The 21,090-nt window shown below is 32.8% G+C and overlaps 3 protein-coding genes and 2 long non-coding RNA genes across 9 annotated transcripts; 3 read left to right on the forward strand and 2 right to left on the reverse strand.

The window, feature by feature from the left end:
• The first annotated feature begins 53 nt into the window (after positions 1-53).
• Positions 54-3,272, forward strand: LOC115707083 (uncharacterized). 5 transcript variants are annotated; one of them, XM_030634920.2, is made up of 3 exons: positions 71-486; positions 656-797; positions 1,590-3,272. In XM_030634920.2, the coding sequence occupies exon 3, from the start codon at positions 1,835-1,837 to the stop codon at positions 3,011-3,013; it is 1,179 nt and encodes a 392-aa protein (XP_030490780.2). In that variant the 5' UTR covers positions 71-486; positions 656-797; positions 1,590-1,834; the 3' UTR covers positions 3,014-3,272. The 5 variants fall into 5 exon arrangements, with proteins under 5 accessions (XP_030490782.2, XP_030490780.2, XP_030490781.2 ...); XM_030634921.2 differs by having other exon boundaries at positions 668-797; XM_030634919.2 differs by having other exon boundaries at positions 739-797.
• A 663-nt stretch (positions 3,273-3,935) lies between these two features.
• Positions 3,936-8,943, reverse strand: LOC115706286 (uncharacterized). Its single transcript, XR_004009582.2, has 3 exons — positions 8,436-8,943; positions 5,316-5,461; positions 3,936-4,370 (listed from the first exon to the last, which is right to left on the reverse strand). It is a non-coding gene; the product is annotated as an uncharacterized LOC115706286 (long non-coding RNA).
• Positions 6,219-7,668, forward strand: LOC115706283 (uncharacterized). The gene is made up of 2 exons (XM_030633878.2): positions 6,219-6,359; positions 7,054-7,668. The coding sequence occupies exon 2, from the start codon at positions 7,095-7,097 to the stop codon at positions 7,308-7,310; it is 216 nt and encodes a 71-aa protein (XP_030489738.1). The 5' UTR covers positions 6,219-6,359; positions 7,054-7,094; the 3' UTR covers positions 7,311-7,668.
• Positions 8,944-9,387: 444 nt separating the features above from the next.
• Positions 9,388-11,504, forward strand: LOC115706285 (uncharacterized). The gene is made up of 2 exons (XR_009687314.1): positions 9,388-11,124; positions 11,250-11,504. It is a non-coding gene; the product is annotated as an uncharacterized LOC115706285 (long non-coding RNA).
• Positions 11,505-17,123: 5,619 nt separating this feature from the next.
• Positions 17,124-20,514, reverse strand: LOC115703842 (protein DETOXIFICATION 19). Its single transcript, XM_030631073.2, has 7 exons — positions 19,927-20,514; positions 18,592-19,136; positions 18,322-18,408; positions 18,161-18,217; positions 17,824-18,062; positions 17,599-17,717; positions 17,124-17,470 (listed from the first exon to the last, which is right to left on the reverse strand). The coding sequence occupies exons 1-7, from the start codon at positions 20,188-20,190 to the stop codon at positions 17,336-17,338; spliced, it is 1,446 nt and encodes a 481-aa protein (XP_030486933.2). The 5' UTR covers positions 20,191-20,514; the 3' UTR covers positions 17,124-17,335.
• Positions 20,515-21,090: the final 576 nt, after the last annotated feature.

The raw sequence follows: 21,090 nt of genomic DNA on the forward strand, positions 1-21,090 counted from the left end.
TACAAATATACTAGAATTTAAGTGAACTTTTAAAAATACACAAAGCACACCAACTTAAACTGTAAAACATCTAAAAAACACCACAGTAGAACATAAAAGATCTTCTCAAAAAAGAAAAACTCTTTCTCTCGTTCTCGCCCTCCCCTTCTCTGTTCAACCTCTCTCTGAAAATTACAGCCGCCAGCCACAGCCCAGCCCCGGCAACACACCTCCAGCCACCCTCAGCCGAAAATAACCCCAAAGTCCGGTTTCCCTACCCTTCAAACCCCCTGCACTCTCTCTCCTCGACGGGCAAAGAGAATTGGCCCCTGTCGTCGTCCTCCGTCCCCGACGACTTGAACGGCCATCTCCCGGTGGTCCTCGACTGCGGAAGATTCCACAACCCCAACCTCGCTCTCTCTCTTCTCTCGTTCTGCTCACCCGAAGGCAGCCCGCGTACGCCGGGGACTAGGACCTCAGATTGGTGGTTCTCCACGTCTCTTATTTGTATGGCTTCATTCCTTTTCATTAAAGCAATTAAATTAACCTTTCTTTGATTTGTTCTTTGAAAAATAATTCATAGTTAGTGGTTGTGAAATGTTGCATTTCATGTGTATATATGTTTGTGCATGTTTTCTTTTAATACTAGACACATTTCATGAGGGGTTTTACACAGTTCCAATTGCAGCAAGAGTCTAGTGTTTTCCAAGTTAGAATGAACAAATCAAATATGGTTGATTTGGTTTGTTCTGTATACAGTTCAGTTCTACATTGAGGGATTTACATTTGGAGAGAGCAAAATAGTATGGATCATCCAGGTAATTGAATTATAAGTATAATAGGGTTTCTGTTTTATTTGTTTGTGCATGTGAATTCATATTGATTGAAAAAGAAAAACGAAGATGAATTTTAAAAAACTCAACCGTTTGGGTTAAATTTTTTATGGATCATATTTATGCAATATGTAGCTGTTTGGGACTGTTTACATGTGCATAGTATCTGCAAATGATTGTACAGGTTTTCCTGAAATTTGAGGAATGCTCATTTTGCAGCAGTTATGCTGTTGAATTTTAAATTTAGTGTTAAATTAAGTCGTATAGAATTAACCATATTGATTTATAATGATAAGTTTATTTTGATATTGATGGTGCTGGCACCATCATGATTTGTGTTTAGGGCTACTATTCACAGTTCACATTCACACTACATCGTAAGATAAGTTTGGCTGCTTTTGAAATTTGTCAATTTTAATTAAATGAGCATGATAAATTGATTGATGCAGAGGGTTTTCTTTTTACACGCTTCTTTCCAGTATTCATTTTATTCCAAGAAATTAATTTCTCATATTTATTCGTCTCTAACAGAATAATCGAGATTTCTGTAATTATTTGAATTTTCATTTTATGTTGTTGGAAGCTAAGTAGAAGATTGATTCTCTCAACTAATAGCATATAGGATAGATTTTTCATTCTCTGTGTTACCATTGTTTGTCCTCGATCTTTGCTGATGAAAACTTCAGTTGTTCTTGTTTTTTTTTACTATATATATTTATTTATTATTATGGAAGTGTACTGGATTTGATTGAATAATGCTTAAGCTTTCCGTTTCAGATGCTAATCAGTTACACACAAAACATGAAATCCCTGTTTTGCTTTGATGTATTTTTTTCCAAGCGGCCTTGATGTATGAATCTGAAGTGCAATCAGTTCGGCAATGCATACAATGTGTTTGAGAAAATACCGGTGAGAGTTTTGGCCGCTTTGGAATTCTGTTGGTTGTGGCCCTTGTGTTGTGGTTGGGTTTTGGTTGATTAGTCCAGTTTTCTTGATTTAAGCTCTTATCTCATCATCTTTTGATGAAAATGCTGAACCGTTTAATTTCTCATTTCTGTTTCCCTTCACGTGTGACATTGCAACAATTCTCTTATAACCGATGTAGCAGTTTTCTCTATCATTTCTCTTCTGTATCTTCACCCGCTATAACTACTAGCTCGAACTCAGACCTTGTCATATGCCTAATTAATACCTACAAACTTACCAAAATGCAAGCTCTCTCCATATCTAATCGCTATCCATTGATCAAGTCACCCAATAAGCCCCAATTAGTTCACAAATTTTTTCTCGAGCGAGGATTTTCTAAAACACATATACAGTCTATGATCCTCGTGTCATCCCAGATCATGTTTTCTGATGTTAACAAGACTCTCAGACCAAAGATTGAGGTTTTTCAGCAGCTTGGAATAGAGGGTTTTGAGTTGGGTAAGTTCATTTCTAAGAATCCAACTGTATTGACTCGTAGTTTGAAGAAAAAGTTAGTACCCTGTATTGAGATTCTTAAGAATTTTTTTGGAGATAATGGAAACAACAAAGACTTTATTCGAATTTTCAGTTGCAGATGGAATTTATGGAACCCACAAAGGTTGTTGGCCAACTGTACTTTTCTGGAGAGTTGTGGAATTGTTGGTCCTCAGCTTTCTCTAATAATGAAGAGGCAACCTCATATTTTCACTCTGGAAGATTCTAAACTGAAAGAGCTTGTTTCAAAGGTTTCAGATATGGGTTTTAAAAAAGGCTCTAAAATGTTTCCCCATGGTCTCTATGCAGTCAGTGGAATCAGTGATGAGGCATGTAAGAAAAAGTTGGACTTAATTTGCAGTTTGGGTTTTTCTGAAGGTGAATGTAAAGAGATGTTTAGAAGATCACCACTTCTGTTTAGAACCTCCCCTGAGAAATTGAAATTTGGAGTTGATTTTTACTTGAACACAGTTAAGCTTAAAAGGTCAAGGTTGATTCACGCACCATGGATATTGATGTCTAGCATGAAAAAACGGGTGATTCCTCGATACAAGGTTTTACAGCTTTTGAAATCGAAAAGGTTATTCAAGAGAGAGCCGAGTTTTTACTCTATGGTGTTGCATACGGAGGCTGAGTTCCTGCAAAACTTTATATTCAGGTTTAAAGATGATTCAAATGAGCTCTTGGAAGCTTACATGAGTAATTTGTCAGATTCCAGTGACCAAGAAGATAAGTCTTGATTCAAGTATGATTGCAACAAGGCTTCTGATTTTAGCGCACACTAGAATCTGTTAACTCATTGTCTTAACTTTTCCCCACCAAGTTGAAGTTATTTTTGGTTCAGTTTTGAACTTTTACATCATCTAATTTAATATGAACTTGAGTAGTTATGAATGCGTCAATTTTATGTATTTGTTCCCTGCTGAGAATATACAAATTACTTTCATATGCGGTGTTTAATGTATGAATGACATAATAGAGGATCAGAGACCATTTTCAGATTACCATGCTCATGTCTATATCCTAAATCCTATTACATTTTTTTTAACAGATAGAAGAAATTCCATATACAAATACATATCAACTTTTAGAGTGATTTTGCTCTTAAAAAAATATTAGAGTAATTTTGCAGTGATCTTATTAAAATTCACAATCATATTTCTTCAGAAATACTAGAATAATGTGTAATTTTTGTTTTGTTTTGTAAAGTTGTTATATTTGGTTTAGGTTTATTTTTGCGTGTTTGATTTCATTTTTGTCAGTTAGGTGTGTATTGAATGAGCGAGCTTTGTTTGCTGCAGATTTCAAGGATTCTTGGATTTTTGCCAGTGGCTATGGTAATTTGTTGAAACTTCTCTATGAAAGAAAATTTAGGCTCTTCCACTTTAAGTTACTGGTAGAAGAGTCTGTAAGTGGTTTTCTTTATTTAGGGTTTTTTTTTTCTTTTCATATACTACGTAATATATTATAATGATACAACAACACACATACTAATACTATTACATAAAAAAGTACTTACTGCCATTACAAATTAAAGGTGACACAAGCTTCATATTTTACATGCATTTGAAAACTAATAGTCAACAGTATACTCCATTTTGTTGAAGTTGTTATAGAGTTGTAAAAATGTTGTTTGCTTCTCTTACTATTTAAAATTGTTGATTTTATGTTATTTTTAAATTAAATATCAATTGCTAAAATTCGAATATTCCTTACAAAAGTATAAATAACATAATTATTACAATAAATCAATACTTGGAAATTGAAAATATAATATTAATTCATTTTCAATTTGCTAAAAATATAAACAAATTGAAAAACAAACCATAATTTTCAATATCTCACACAAAATTTATAAGTAGATGTAGTAACTAAATAAAAGTTTATGAAAAAGTAAAAATTCACTTAAATATTGCTTTTTAGCACATACAACCAAAACTAAATACACTATTCAATCGTTAAAATGAGCGAAGTGGCTTCAACGTGAGACTTTGAAGCATCTTTTAGTTCACTTTAATCATATGTTAATTTTCTTCAATATACCAAAGGAATAAATCTGGACAACAATCATTCAATAAATCAAGTTTTTACATTTACCTGCAACAGAAAAAACAAAACCACAACCACCAAAAATTATCAAATATTAAAGTGTTAAATACACGAATGTACAATATTTAAATAGCAAAATAAGAACATTATCAGAACTACATTTATAGGAACATCAAATTTAGCAATGAAATCCGTACACAACTCAAAAAACTACAATTATACCAACTGCATTACAACATTTTAAAAAGTTGACAGATAAATTCGAAAATTCCATAAATTAACATTAGAAAAATATAGAATGATAAATCACTAGAAATTAGATCATGAAAGGTATTGAAACGACAAAATATAAAAGTAACGATCTAAAATTGTTGAAAAGGTTTTGTTAAAATAACTGAAACTAAATAATTAGCAAACACAAAAATAATAAACTAAAGAAATACTGGTGAACAACAACAACATCAATAATTATACCCCTTAACATAATATCTGAAAACAAGAATTAATCATTCTGTCCAAACATGACTCTTGAGTTTAAGAAAAAGAAAAAAAAACCTTAAACAAATTCTGAAACAAAAACAGCATAAAAACAATACCATAAAAATAATTCATATAGAAAAAAGAAATCTTCATCATCATCTTAATCATTTTTTAATTTATGGTGTTTAACATTCCTCGTGTCAATAGACTCAGTCAATAGGGTTTTCACTTTTGGAGGTTTAGGGATGAAGGGATTTTCTTGAGGCTAGTGAAGACTCAACTCTCTAAGGTATTTTATCAAACACACGGTAGATGTATTTCTTAAACATACTTATATATAATAAACTACAATTTCAAATTCCCAACAAAAATTAAATATACTGAGCAGAGATTGAAATCATTCTTAATCTATACAAAAATGTTAAAATAGCAGCCAACACCAAATATTTGTTACCGTTTCAGCCAAAACTAAATATTTGTTACCAAAAATTAAGAAGAGGAAAAAGAACTTACAAATAGAACTTAAAGAGATGAAGATAAGCAGCAGGTGGTTGGAGACGGGCTATGCGTGACGGCGGGCGGTTGGAGATGTTTTTGGTGTGGCGGCGGTCGGTGGCTGAAGTTTAGATGTACTTGATGGCAGCGAGCTTGAAGAAGAGCTGAAGAAAAGCTTGTGTGAATCGTTTGAATGGCATAAAGAGAAAAAAGAGTATAAATGTAAACACTTTTTTTGTACAGTATAAATTAGAATCAGTAAAAATGTTTATTTTTAGAAAAATGCAAAAATAAAGTAAAAATTAAAACCATCAAAGAGATGTGTAATGTAATTTCTTAAAATAGATTCACTCAGGGCCTGTTGGAGTGTACTTATCGTGGGCCTTGGCCCATAATTGATCATCATCATCGTCGGCGGCGCCTGTCATCCGAATTCCGAACTTTTGTTAAACTGTATTCTACTTCTCTGTATCTTTCTCACTTTCTTTTTTTCCTTGCCCTCTTTTTCCTCGGCAGTAGTCATCTCAAGCTTTTCATCCTCTGTTTTCCAGTATTCGCTGAAACCAATTTTCATTGCCTAAAGGGCTCTCTTTTCACAACCAGGTACTGATTTATCGTTTTCTACGGTTTTTTTTTTGGTTCTTTCTTTCTACACTTTCAATTAATTTGCTTTTTCAGTTAACAAATCACAACATTTCACATTCTCTATCGAAGGCTGAATTGTTTTGATCATTTGTTGGAGCCCCGATCCGACGGGGTGGCGGTGGCCCGAAACAATCGGGTCTATATCCGATTGTAAATCAAAAAGACATAATAATAAAAATAAGCGGAATCGACTAACCTGCTAATCCCTAAATCGATTCTCTCTCTCTCTCTCTCAGAAAGGCAAAAAAAAAAAAAAAATCAAACTAAGTTCGAACCCCTAATCGTCTCCGGCTCCAGCGGTGGTCTGTGAGCTCCTTCCTTCAACCTACGGTGGTCTCTGAGTTCCTTCCTTCAAAATCTCCGGTGACCCTCCAGCAGGAGTCGGGACTAGCCTCCGGTAGTCAACCCGGATAAAGGGTATGTTTCTATCTTATTTCGATTCCTTGAAAGATGAGAATTTAATGCGTAAAAGATGAGGATTTTTAGATTATGTTTCATTACATAATTATGAAATTATATTTCCATAATTTATTTTGCTCTTATATGAGGCTTTGCTTTGAAATTATACATATTTTTGCAATTTTTCTATATGTTCTATGTTGGATTGATGATTTTAGAAATTGTGTATAATTTTCAGTATACTATTTTTTTTGTCATGACAATAGGTAAAAGTTTTATTTTTGTTGCATTATTCTAGGTCAAAGTTTCGTGTTATTTTAATTTGATGCGATAGGCTTTTTGTTTGAGATGGTTCCACAGTAACACAGTAACTAAGTTTGAGTTTGCGTTGATAATGGAAGGTTGATAACTGTTGTGTTTTAGTGATTCGTAGATGATTAGGCTAATAAAGTAGGTAAAATGTAGTCCTTTTTTTTTTTAGATGTAGTTATCAGATTTTACTACTGTATTACTCTTTGCTTTCATTTGAGGTTGTTTTTTTCCTTCTTTTCTATTAATGAATCTTTATACATAATGAATAGGCATGCATGAGGCCTTCCTTGAGTTGTTTCACAATTTGTTTCAATAATTTAGTTCAGAGCGTGACTATTCATAAGCCATGGTTTGATTGTTTTTGCTGTGTCTGCATATATTTGGTTTTTTGTTTGGTTAGAGTTGAAATTTGAGAACAAGAAGGGAGCAGAAATAAAGAAAATGGCAAAATCTTGCAAGGGCCTAGCAATGGAGTTGGTGAAGTGCCTTGGTGAATCTGACTGTGTTAAGGTCGAAAACCGGTCGTTTAGAGAATGTGCTGGAGAAAAGAGTCCTTCAATACCTAGTGAATGTGTTGGTTTGAGGGAGACATACTTCAATTGCAAACGTGGTCAGGTTGACATGAGAGCGCGAATTCGAGGAAATAAGGGCTACTAAGTTGTTAGTTGTGTTTCTTTTCCCAGATTGTGAATTGAATTTTTGTTGAAGTTTTACTCTGCTCCTTTTTAGAGTTATATTCCCTAAAAGACATGATTATGGATTATAATATGCAAGATTTAGTTACCATTCTGGAGTATGGATTGAATGGAAATTATACAACGGTTACTTATGCTGTTGAGTTTTTTTTATTATAACACTGAATTCAGAAGCCAGGCAATGCTGTTTCTGAGCTTGGTGCATGAACATTTTAGATCCCCTTGCAAGGATAACATCCGATTGTAACATATGATGTCTTATAGAATTTGCTGTTGTTACTCTTCAAATCATATGTTAAGAATTAGATCTTTTATGTTCATTTGACTAACAGTACTGCTATTCTAGTTTGCATCTATTCTAATTCCTGTATTGCATGGAGATATAGGTGATATCATTATAATTCTGTTTAAACTATTCTACGTTTGTATTAAATTCTTGAAAGTTTTAATTTTGTTAAGATTGATCGGCATGACTGATTAATTTTGATTCCACATAATATTGGTCACTCAGAGATACAATCAAAAACCTTGTGAACTTGATTTATAGTACAATCTCTGCAGCTTAAACTATTTTACCTTAATTTTTTATAATAAATCCATAATTTTTTATATTACAGCTTACATGAGTTGTTTTATTTTTTTTATTTTGCGTTATTTAAATTTTTATATTTTATTCAATTAAAATATTTTATCTAGAAAATAGAAAGTAAAAGAGAGAAAAATTGATATATAAAATAAGAAATTCATGTTTTAAAGCATGAACAGTATGTAGATTATTTTTGTATGAATGATCTATGATAAACGCACATGCGTTTACTAATTTGAATGTATATTGAAACAATTTGAAGAAAATTATGTTAGAATTTGATATTCTTCCATTAAATTAAACCGAGAAACAAAAACAGATAAATTCTGTTTCACTTTCACAGATAGATATATTTATGTATAGAGAAGAAAAATAAACATACAAATCAGACAAAAAAGAATGTTGTTAATTTCTTTTGTCCAATTATCCGTTTGCAAAGGCCTAGTAATTATTATATATAATTAAAAAAGAACAAAAAAGAAGGAGGGTTATAATAATTACTCTTGTTTCTTTAGTAGACAAAAGAAGCATTCCATTCTGGAGCACAAAGGCAGGCATTGATTGCTACAATGGAAAGGAGAGGAGCTCCCAACAGCCATGCAATTGTTTATACAGTTGGTGAAGCAGGGTTCCACTGTCCTGTACCGGACTGCTTCTCCCACCTCCATCCAACCCACTGCGATCATCACCATTATCATCATCATCACCACCATCATTTTTCTCGATGCCATTTATTTATTTGATTCAATATATGTAATATATAATATAATAGCCTCTCTAACCAATCCCTTTTGGACACTACTTGAAGATGGAGACCAACAAGTTTGACGAAAGGGGCTGGTTATTAGGCTAGTTTTCAATTCTTTATATGTATATTATATTCAAGAGATGGACACAATTTACGTACGGTTTTATATGGGACGATATCATTCAATGGACCTATAATTAACGTTTGTGGTTCAGACTTACTTTCCAAAACCCAATGGTTATAATTATAGAGTAATTCTTATATTTAGAAGAAGAAGAAGAAGAAAAAGAAAAAAATTGGACTTGGCTTTCTGATTAATTACTGTACCCGCGTGTAATTATTGTTTTACTTTCTACGATTGATGATTGTATTGTTTTGTTATAATTAGATATAATTTTTTTTTTCATTATCAAAAAAAAAAAAAAATAAATAAATAATAATAGACACATATTTTATTAGCTAAGATTTGTTGTATTCATAATTAAATTTGCAAATTTATTTCTAGGAGGATTTCCACTGGCACTCTCTATTTTTGAATCAAATTTTAATTAAAATAGTTAAAAATTTAAATAAAAAGTCATTTTTATTATTCTTACTGCAATCATGTTTTCTACTTTAGTTAATATTTGATTATTTTAATAAGGAACTCCCTATATTTAGAGAGCTCCCTATCTATTCTCTATTATAGAAAGTAATTTTTTTTCGTATAGTTTCAGTTCATTTTTTTTAAAGACCTACTCCCTATTTTAGTTAAATAGTGTGTTTAAAAAATGTGTTTAAAAAGCATGATTGGAGATGCTCCTACTATTAGTGTATTAGACTAAATATATGATTGTTCCTAGTTGAGTTTTGGTCTTTGAAGTTTTTTTTTTAACATACATATTGTAATATCGCGGAAAATAGAATAATATTTAATTAGACATATTTTATTAAATATGTAATTATTTTAGTAATGAAGTAAGATTATGATCTTTCTTAGATCAGTTAGTGAGAATCTATTAAATAATTATATAAAGTGTAATTTATAAATTACGGAGATTATATTAAGATATGTGGGTATCGTAGATACTATTTTTGAAATAAAAATATTTTTTCTGGCCCGACGATAGTGGAAACTTGACGAGGTAGTCAGAAATGTCATGACATTATTGGATGGATTATTTTGAGTGTATACCGGGCTAGTTTAGAAAATTAGGTCGTTGTTTTGGCGGGATTAGTTAAGATTACCAATTTACCCCTAGAGTATGTTTAATTTAATTTATGGGTGAGGGGTATTTTAGTCTTTTCAAGGGTAATTGTTTTATTGTCTTTTGATAAGTGGTGGGCTGATTATTATGGGTGGTATTTATGTTTTAAAAAAAAAAGAAAAAGAAAATTAATTAAGAAGATAAAAGCCTAGAGAAGACTAAGTCAAACATCACCTATCTTCTTCTCCCTTCCCTCTTGTTCGAACCCTAGAAACCAGCCACAAGCAAGGATTTTCTTTAGCTTCTCCTTCAAGTTTTTGGAAGATTTGATCAAGCTTTGGGACTGTCTAAGTGTAGGGGTAAGTTTTCCTACCTATTTATTGAATTTCCATGAGTTTTGGGTGTAATATTAAGTTAGAAATTGTTTGAATTCAGGTCTGGAGTAATTGTTGAATTGTTGAATGAATCTGAAAGTCTAGTTGGATTAAATTAAGTATGATTTATTAGTTATTGGGTTGAATTTGGAAATATTGAGTTTTGAACTCAAGCTTTGGTTTTAACTTGGTGTTTCATGAAATTCTTTGGAGTATTGTTAATTGATATGTGGGATGAATTGATTTTATGGTATTATATTGCTTTGGGAAGTTTGAACAGGTATGGAGGAGTTTTGTGTGGTTTTTGGGGCAAAAACTAGGTTTTCCGTTTCTACCAGCTGAGAAACCGGTTGACCGGTTTTGCTGTAAAACCGGTCAATCGGTTTTGCCAGTGGGAGAAAATTTTGGTTTTGGCCTCGAAACCGGTTTCCTTATCAGGGTGTTTTTTAGAACCTAGATTAGGGTAATTTAGCGATATTTGAATTGTCCTAATCCAAAGGGAGTTAGATGTCTAGTTATGGAGATTAGGGTTAGATTTCAGCGTTTGGATAAGTTATTTACTGGATTTTGTTGTTGTGGCATAAGACCCGAGATCGTCAAGCATAGTTCCACTCAGGTCGGCCCGCATACCTGATTTTTGAATTGAGGTAAGAAAAGTGTTATGTATCACTTAGGGTTAAGTGATTAACATGTGTATTGTAAGCCTCGATTATGATCGAGATTCTAATTATTGGTTTGTTTAGCCTCAGTTATGACTGAGGGTTGGGAAACGGTCATTACCGTTATGAGTAATTACTTTTGAAACCGCGGATAGGTTTCTTACTTATTGTTTGCTTTATCGGGCAACGGTAATGACATATTCAGCTCATGATTAACGAGTGGTAAGGGTACTTTATGAAGTACCAGGATTATGATTTTAATGTTGTGTAAATGTTTAAGCATGTTAGATTAAGTTGATCGATAAATGTTATACTGATCATTATGTTATTCACTTTTTCTTGCTGAGTCTTTGTGACTCACGGGTGCTGCATGGTAAGGGAAGGCCAAAGCTGAACAACCATGAGTTTTGAAGGTCGTAGCAGCAATGTACATATCAGCCGTAGTGTTACGGCTCAGTGATCAGGGTGTTCTATTTTGAAATATAAACCTATGATGTAAAAAGCACTGTTAAACCGGTTTGTAAATATTTTGGAAACAGGGGGTCCCCAAAAAGATTAGTAATTATCTTTAATGAAAATAATGTGTTTACTTAAATTAAAAATTTTAAATTAACCACACTTTTTGATATAATTATACTTATTAATAATTTGTAAAATTTATAAAGCACACACACGTGGCGTCTCTGTTGGACATGACGTTACACATATTGTATTTAAAAATGTCCATCTTCAGTTACATTCTTTCTCTCTTTCTCTCTTTTTTTTTTTTTTTTTTTTTTTAATTTTTTCTTTAAAAAACAAATTTGCTTATGTAGTCATGAACAATAGGTATACTTCACGACTATGAATAATACAATCTACATTGTTCAACATGTCTGTTAATCCCAAAAATTGACCCAAGGTCACCTTTAAAATTTTGCATCTGTTTTCAACCGACAAGAATTTACGTCAGTTTATAGAAAAAAAAAAACCCAAAAAATTTAAAATCTCTTCTATAAATATGAAATCCTAGCATAAAATCTTAATATATATACATACTATCCCATTTCAATATCTCAGCCGCTCCCCTTCTCTCTCTCTATGCCTAGCCGAGAAGCACGACCACATCCACTTACCCAAGGACGGCTCTAAGTATACATAGGCTAGGCTCGTGGTCTAAGGCCCATACTTTCTGGGGGCCCAAAATAAAAATAAAAGGTCTCATTAGATTTTTATTTAAGTAAAATTAAGTATATTGTAAACAATAAATATTCACAGCTTGGTTCGTTGTAGTGTATAACATATTACACAATAGTGTGGGTTTGAGTCTCATAATACTCTTTTTTAATATTTTTTTATATAATTCTAAAAGTAAGGGTCCGAAAAGGCCCATATAGTCTCAGATTTGGCCTTACATGTACCAAACCCTCTTTCTTTCTCTCTCTCTCTCTCTCTCTCTCTCTCTCTCTCTCTCTCAACATTGAGAAGCACATCTCAGCCACAACCACCGAGGCCCAGCCGCGCTTGCGGACTATGTAGGATATTTTTTTTTTTGACCAAGTTTAGCTTTGTTTTGTTTTGTTTTCTTATTTTCTTGAGTTTAACTTTTGGTTTTTATCCAAAAAAGTCCTATGTGGCCATGCAAGCCACGGTTTCTTGTTTCCTGTGGACTCAGTTGATGCCACGACCTTATGCACACATGGGCGTCTGCAAACCATGCAAAAGAATTTTTTTTGACAAAGTTTGACTTTATTTTGTTTTGTCTTCTTGTTTTCTTGAGTTTAACTTTTGATTTTCATCCAAACAAATCTTATGTGGTCATGCAAGCCACGATTTTCTGTTGTCTGTGGACTCGGTGGATGCAATGAACCTATGCACACATGGGCGCCTGCAGACCATGCAAAAGTTTTTTTTTTGACCAAGTTTGGCTTTGTTTTGTTTTGTTTTCTTGAGTGTAACTTTTGGTTTTCATCCGAACAAACTCTATGTGGCCATGCCAGTCACGATTTTCCGTTGCCTGTGGACTCAGTGAATGCCACGACCCTATGCACACATGGGTGCTTGCGGACCACTTTTAGTTTTCATCCAAACAAATCCTATGTGACAAAGCAAGCCACAGTTTTCTGTTGGCTGTGGACTCGGCGGACGCCACACGATCCTATGCATACATGGGCGCCTGCGGACCATGCAAAAGATTTTTTTGACCAAGTTTGACTTTGTTTTGTTTTATTTTCTTGAGTTTAACTTTTTGTTTTCATCCAAACAAATCCTATGTGGCCATGCAAGCCACGATTTTTAGTTGCCTGTGGACTCGGTGGATGCCACGACCCTATGCACACATGGGCGCATGCGGAGCATGAAAAAGATTTTTTTTGACCAAGTTTGGCTTTGTTTTGTTTTGTTTTCTTGCTTTCTTGAGTTTAACTTTTGGTTTTCATCCAAAAAAAATCTTATGTGGCCATGCAAACCACAGTTTTCCGTTGCATGTGGACTCGGTGGATGTCACGACCCTATGCATACATGGGCGCCTGCGAACCATGCAGAAGATTTTTTTTTGACCAAGTTGGGCTTTGATTTTTTTTTTTTTTATTTTTTTTATTTTCTTGAGTTTAACTTTTGGTTTTCATCCAAACAAATTCTATGTGGCCATGTAAGCCACATATTTTTGTTGCATGTGAACTCGGTGGATGCCACGACCTTATACACACATGGACGCCTGCGGACCATGCGAAGGATTTTTTCTAATCAAGTTTGGCTTTGTTTTGTTTTGTTTTCTTGAGTTTAACTTTCGATTTTTATCCAAACAAATTGTATGTGGCCATGCAAACCACAGTTTTCTGTTGTTTGTGGACTCGGTGGATGCCATGACCCTATGCACACATGAGCGCCTACGGACCATGCAAAAGATTTTTTTTTGACCAAGTTTGGCTTTGTTTTGTTTTTTTTTTCTTGTTTTCTTGAGTTTAACTTTTAATTTTTATCCAAAAAATTCTATGTGGCCATGCAAGCCACGATTTTCCGTTACCTATGGACTCGGTGGATGCCATGACTCTATGAACACATGGGCACCTACGGAATATGCAGAAGATTTTTTTCACCAAGTTTGGCTTTGTTTTGTTTTGTTTTCTTGTTTTCTTGAGTTTAACTTTTGGTTTTCATCCATATAAATCCTATGTGACCATGCAAGCCACAGTTTTCCATTGTCTGTGGACTTGGTGAATGCCACGACCCTATGCACGCATGAGTGCCTGCGAACAACGCAAAAGATTTTTCATTTGACAAAGTTTGGCTTTGTTTTGTTTTGTTTTCTTATTTTCTTGAGTTTAACTTTTGGTTTTCATTCAAATAAATCCTATGTAGCCATGCAAGCTATGGTTTTTGTTGCTTGTGGACTCTGGATGTCACGACCCTATGCACGTACATGGTTGCCTGTAGACCATGCATGAGATTTTTTTGACAAAAGTTTGGCTTTGTTTTGTTTTTTTTTTTTATTATTTTCTTGTGTTTAACTTTTGATTTTCATCCAAACAAATCCTATGTGTCCATTATTCAAAATAATAATCACAAATAGATACTTTATAATTAATCATAATTATACCACTATTGTCTTTCTTCAGAATCTCATATGATAATTTTCCAATAAAGCTTCAAACTCTAAGATATATATGCAATAGGCTCTTTTCACGTCTAATTCATATCTCTAACATTGGGTAGTAGTAAGATATATATACACAGAGTGAGAATATTTAGGGGTTTTGATGAAGGTGAATTCATAAATAGAATATTCATAGAATACAAATAGATTTTTTTATTATCATTATTTTTAATAGAGGAATACAAATAGTTTTAACTAATAATATAATAATTAAATAAGCAAATAATAATTTTTCTGTCTCACAAAATAAGAAAAATAAAAAGAAAACACATGGACGCCTGTAGTTATATAATTTTTATTTTTAAATATATATAATAATATTATAAAATTAATAAAAAATATTATGTTAAGTAATTATGATATTCTGTTATAGTTAACTAAAAAATTATGAAAACACAATTAAACTAAAAATTCTTTCACATAACTACAATTTTATATAGAATATATAAGGAAACAATACAAGTCTTAAACAAAAGGATGTTGATATATATTAAGAGAACGCAGACAACTAGCATTTAGGTAATGATAATTTGTCTAATCATTGATAGTATGGAATATGATCATTGTATCATCATCATCATCATATAAATCATTATGATTAAATATATATATAAGCCGGCTAACAAAAGATGCACTCAATTTGGTAGCACTGATTGGTGCAGACATGGGTCTTGCAATGGTCGACTAAGGATTCCTTGGAATTTAGATCTCCCACACAAGACTTCATGCAATTCCCAAAGCATGGCTCAGGAAGACGATATCGCACCCCTTCTCCAACATCAATGCCACCAAAAAACACCAACCCCATCACCATCACCATCACCATCACATTCCTTATTCCCATCTAATTAATCAAAATCCCCGGAAACCGTAACCTTTGAGTTCGATCGATCGAATTAAGGATCGATATCAGGGACTGGTTTAGACTATTATTCTGCTAAACTAAGACTCCAAATTTATATAATATATTTTGACGGAAGCCGTTTTAGAATGGATGGCGTGAACTTAATACATTGACAGAAATTATTCAACTTATGAGAAGCAAATATTTGCTAATTATATAAGTATAGTTATATACACCATTAATATTTTAGAACAAGTTAATTAAAGCAATAACAATAGTGGCAATTAAATGCTGGCAGAGCCTGCAAATAGTATAAGACCATCTCAATCTAATTTGACTAAAAAAATGAGCTAATATTACATTTTACCAAACTTTCGTAACTGTGTTCGGATAGATACGTACGGTGCAAATTAATTTTTAAAATGTAAGAAAAAAATTAAGTTTTATTTTTACATCAGAAAAGAAATTAATTTTGATTAAGAGCATATATAAAAATAATTAAAAATTTAAATTTGTAAATTAGATCAATATTAATGACAAATTTCCTTAATGCTATATTTTAGTGTGAAATTTGACACAACTTTTATAGTATTTGTCAAATTTAACATATATTTTATATCAGCATTTTTTTTTTGAGATAAAATGTTATTATATTAAAACAAGAAAATTATAATACAATAGACATCAGTGATAGAGACATTTCCTCAAACCATGACAATTAGTATCACAGAAAGTACAAATTTTGCCAACAAGTGAGCGGCATTATTAGCAGACTTAAAATCTGAGCATCATTGATTAGATACTAAAAGGGAAATATTATTTAAGATACAATAAAAATCAAAAACTGACATTTGGGCAGATTGCAATCCTTGAGCCATCAAAAGAGAATCCGTTTCAATTAAATGAACTAGTAGTTGTAGCTCACAAAGCCATTGATCCATTTATTGCTGATTACTTTCATGTCATTAGTTTTTGGAACTAAAGTCCAAGTTTTTGCCTTCTTGAGAGCCTTGTTTTTTGTATCCATTGAAGCATGCAACTTGGGATCTTTAAGAGCTTCTTTGATTGACTTTGGTTCAGATGGTAATAGTGATTCAAACATATGATGTTTGGTAGCAAGGTAGGCTTTTGGTTTCCTTTTGCCACTTTTTGACCTTGTTGTGGCATGAGTCCTTGTTTGTATGTTTGGAGTGGGTGATATGGTGTTTGATGTGTTTGGGGAGGCATTACTCAGTTTTGGTGGTGTGGGAAGACTAGTGGATGTTGAGGATATACTTGTGGCAATATTTAAGTGGGGTTGTGGTTGAGTGTTGTTTGGAATAGAAAGAGTTGGTGATGCAGGTGCAAGTGGAGGTTGTAAGCCAGATAAAGTTGCAGGTTGCTATGGAGAAGCATTTAATGACGCCACAGGTTGAGATTGGTCGACCTTGTATGGTTGGCACATGGACCGCAGGATGAGGAAGTAATGTGGTAGCATTATTCTCAATTGTTGTGGTATTTGGAACAGCAAAACCATAAGCAGAATTAGTGTTACTAGTGTGAAAAGTTACAGAAGGAAAGTGAGACAAGGGAATTTTAGTGTACATGTTCTGTGATGTTTGGCTGAGGAGGACATGTTCCTGGATAACATGTCTCATTAAAAACCACATTCCTGGCAATGTAAATCCTTCTTTTGTTATTTTCACACAGTTAACCTTTGTGAAAAAGATGAATATCGCAGAAGCTTTGTGAAATTTTACAAAATAGGCCAATAAATAGTACTTCAGATTAAAAAAAAGATTCAAAAATCAGTTGTTCTATTGTGTAGGGCCAGCTTAATTCCGACAATGATATGAATACATTAATAAATCTCTTCACGATCCCGCAAACTAATAATAAGAGGTATCTCATACAAAACTTCATTTCTTTACATCTATTTAATGCATGTTGTGTCCCTTATGAATGAGAGCAATTATTCAAGCAGAAATTGAGTATTCCTTCTCGGACTTATCTTCAGACAGTTGCAATTTGGTCCACTGCGCGCGCATTGTTATTACCATGAGGGTGACAGCTTGGCATGACAGACCACATATCAAACCAATCCACAAGCCCTGTACCCAAACGCAAACACAAATTACTAGACTTATTCGTCACTATATTACAATTACCATCAGAGAGAAACAACCAAAAAAGCAGTAATTAATTATATAAATAAATAATATGTAATATGTATATTTACCTTGGCATAGAATTCAAATTTAAATCCAAGGATAGCTGCAACAGTCATGCCAATGAAATAAAATGTTGCCAAGTTCACATAAACAACCATATGCTGCCAGCCGCATCCTCTAGCCACACCTTCATTTAGTGGAAGGAAAAAAGAAATCTTAATTAAAACCCGAAAATTTCAAGTAAAATTAAAGTAGAAAAAAAATTGAAAGTAGTTCCTAATCCTAATATATACCTGATAGGACACCCTGAAAAGAATCAACAATTATGGATATTGCAAGCAGAGGAGTCATGGAAGCAAAAGATTTTATTATATCAGAACTGTCACTGAATAAGCCAGCCCAGATGTTGTGTCCAAATCCTAGAGCCAACACTAGTACAAAGCCAAGCAGTCCACATAGCTTCAAGGTAACGATCATTGCATTTTTAGCTTTGTCTGGACGGTCTGCTCCTAACTCATTTGACACCCTTGTGCTGTATATAGTCACAATACATTGTTTTGGGTCACAAATATGCAAATATATGGTAAAAGAATAGAATTTGAAAGAACAAAAGTTTGATCTCTCCCAAACCTGGCTGCAGCACTGAGGCCATACAAAATATTGTATGCTATGGATTCTGTGTTCACACTGCACAAAAATAGCCAGGAAACTACTCATCGGTCGCAAAGAAAGGAAGAATCAGGGTGGATTAAAATGTAACAAGAAAAATTTATGTAGTGCAGAAAAAGTACCACATTGCAATTAGTGAAGTGGTTACTTCCGAGTTTGGCATCAGTCCTGCTAAGAACACCAGAATCTCAAATGCCCAATATTCCAAGCTGAAGAAATCACTCAAGATGTCGGATTGTGTAACATATAATCATAATATGTAACTGAAGGATTTGATCACTTCAATTCTTTTACTATTATATTAGTATTCTATATTTAGAGTAATAAACATGGGTTCTGCCTTGGAGAAACTGAATTTCAAGTAGAAACAAAGTGAGCACTTGGTCACTTACCACACCATAGTTGCAGAGGGAAGGGCAAGTTTCAAGTTTGTGAGAATGTAACTGAAGGATTCAAGTGAAAATCCTTGCCATGTGAGTTTAAATTCCTTGGAGAACATGACATATGCAGCCAACATTAAAAAGGTTAACCAGAGTGTGACTGATGTTGCTATTGGAGCTCCTTTAAAACCAAGAGGTGTTAAATGCACCAAACAATATGTGATACCAATGTGAAAGACCAATGGGATTGATGAGAACAATACCAAAGGCCTAACAACTGACTGTGTCTGAAGAAACCTCAAAATATTTTGAATATAACCAAAAGCAAATATGCTAGGTATCAGAAATTTGGTATAAAGTCCTGCAGTCTCAGCAATTTGATGTTCTTGGTGGAGAAAGATAAGTAATGGTTCAGTAAAGAACCACAAGAAAGAGATAATGATTGAGAAGAGGGTGGATGTGATACAAGCCGTTTGTAGATGAATCCCAAGCAGTTTGAATGACTTTGCTCCAAATCCTTGCCCACATAGAGTCTCAAGAGCTCCACTTAACCCAATCTAATTACAACAAAAGAAAAGAACTTGAGAACAAAAAGGCCAGCCATGAAGCAGCTATATAGATCTACTAATTTATAAATTCCTTAGCTTTTGTATCCATTTTAAACCATGAGCTATTATAACGTTAAATCATGATTCTGAAACAAAAGATATTTTGAATTGGATATTCATTACTTCAAGCTTATAATCATACCAAAAAAAAAAGTTTAAAATGGACAAATCTAAAATAGCTTTTGTAGCCTATAGATGACATCAATGTAATATACACGGTCGAATTGTAGAAATTACGTGGATAGAAGTAGTCAATAATACCACAAACTACAATTCATACACCCCTTTATATGTGATCACAATTTATTATATCAATTTACTAAGAATACAAAATTATTACAATATTTTAAACCTTTTTCGTTCAAAAAAATCAAACAAATTAATTTCTAATTTTAGGTAGAAAAAAAATAAAAAAGATATTATATTATTTTAATTTATCCAAGTGGCCGTATTTATGTGGTATTTCGACACATCACTCTGTCACAACAAGAGGTGGATAGTGTCGTGAGGCAGAGGTTTTAACGACTTTTCAGTGTCTATGAGTCCCCAAAGAAAATAAAAATAAAATAAAATAAAAATTGAGTGCAAAATCTAAATACTGCAAAAACCCAAAGATGAAAGAAGTTTTTTCTTCTTTTTGGTTAATTTCCACCACTTAAAATCCACCTTATTCTTAGAGATTAATCATAAAAACAGATATTAATTAAAATAAAGATAGATTGAAGAGAGAGGTATGTACCATGAAAGCATAGCCGGTGACGGTGGCCCATGAATTAGCGAGAGTAGCTCCGGCAAGGTTGAGCTGACCAAGGTGGCCGGCGAACATGACTGAAACAAGAGGAATCAAATAGTAGAAACCGTTGGTGATTATCATGGGAAGAGAAAAGAGAACCTGTTGTTTGGCCTCCTGTGCATCTAACACTCTGTCCCACCATTTTCGTCTGCTAACTTCAATTTCTTCCACCTCTATCAATGGCTCCCTCGCATCAGAGTTTCCCGCCATATGTCTCTATACTTGTTTTGATGTATATATTACACGTGCGATGTGTGTTCTTATATCTTATACGGGTTGCTCTCTCGCGTAACGAACACACAACCGCAATATTGAAAAATTATGGAGTGATTGGTTTTAATAACAGGAGCTTCTACAGTGAAAACAGAGAATATTGTACCACCAAATGATTAAATGTAAAAATATTTAAGTCATAAGTAAAAAAAAATTGACAGTTTTGAGACGGAACATGTTTCTTGAGATACTTTAAAATTTTTTAAAAAAATTAAAATAATTTACCATATAAAAAATGCTTAAAAAATAAATGAATCATGCACCTAATATATTGTTGAATTTTTTTGGTTGGTTGGTTGGTGTACAATACAATTTTCTCAATTTATATAGATTTGTAAAAAAATTAAATAAATTAAATAAAATCTATGTAAGTAATACAGGGATATGATGGATTTTCTTTCTTTTTAATAATCTTTTATAACGTAGTTTAGGTGATTTTGTACATCTCTCTCTTTTTTTTAATGGAATTTTTGTATAATTTAAAATGTTGAAATTAAAATACAAAACAAATTAAATTATAGTTTATACATATGTAATTAAAAAAATGTGTATCTATGTGTATGAACTATGAACTAATGAACATACTTTAAGTAGGGATTATGTCTCTTTGAGTTAAAATTTATTTTATACGCTCACTATATATTTTTTAAATGTTTTTCTACTTCTGGAAAATTATTAAAAAGAGAAATTAGTGGAAAATTTTACAATACCATTTAAAAGAATGCACTGATGCACTTTTATTTATTTTAGTATTTGAAATAATTTTTTAATTAATTCTTTTTTTCTTATGATCATGTACGTTATAATTATATATTTAAGATATCTTGTAAAATTTTA

This window comes from Cannabis sativa, chromosome 1, assembly GCF_029168945.1.
Source record: "Cannabis sativa cultivar Pink pepper isolate KNU-18-1 chromosome 1, ASM2916894v1, whole genome shotgun sequence".
Taxonomy (NCBI): domain Eukaryota; kingdom Viridiplantae; phylum Streptophyta; class Magnoliopsida; order Rosales; family Cannabaceae; genus Cannabis; species Cannabis sativa.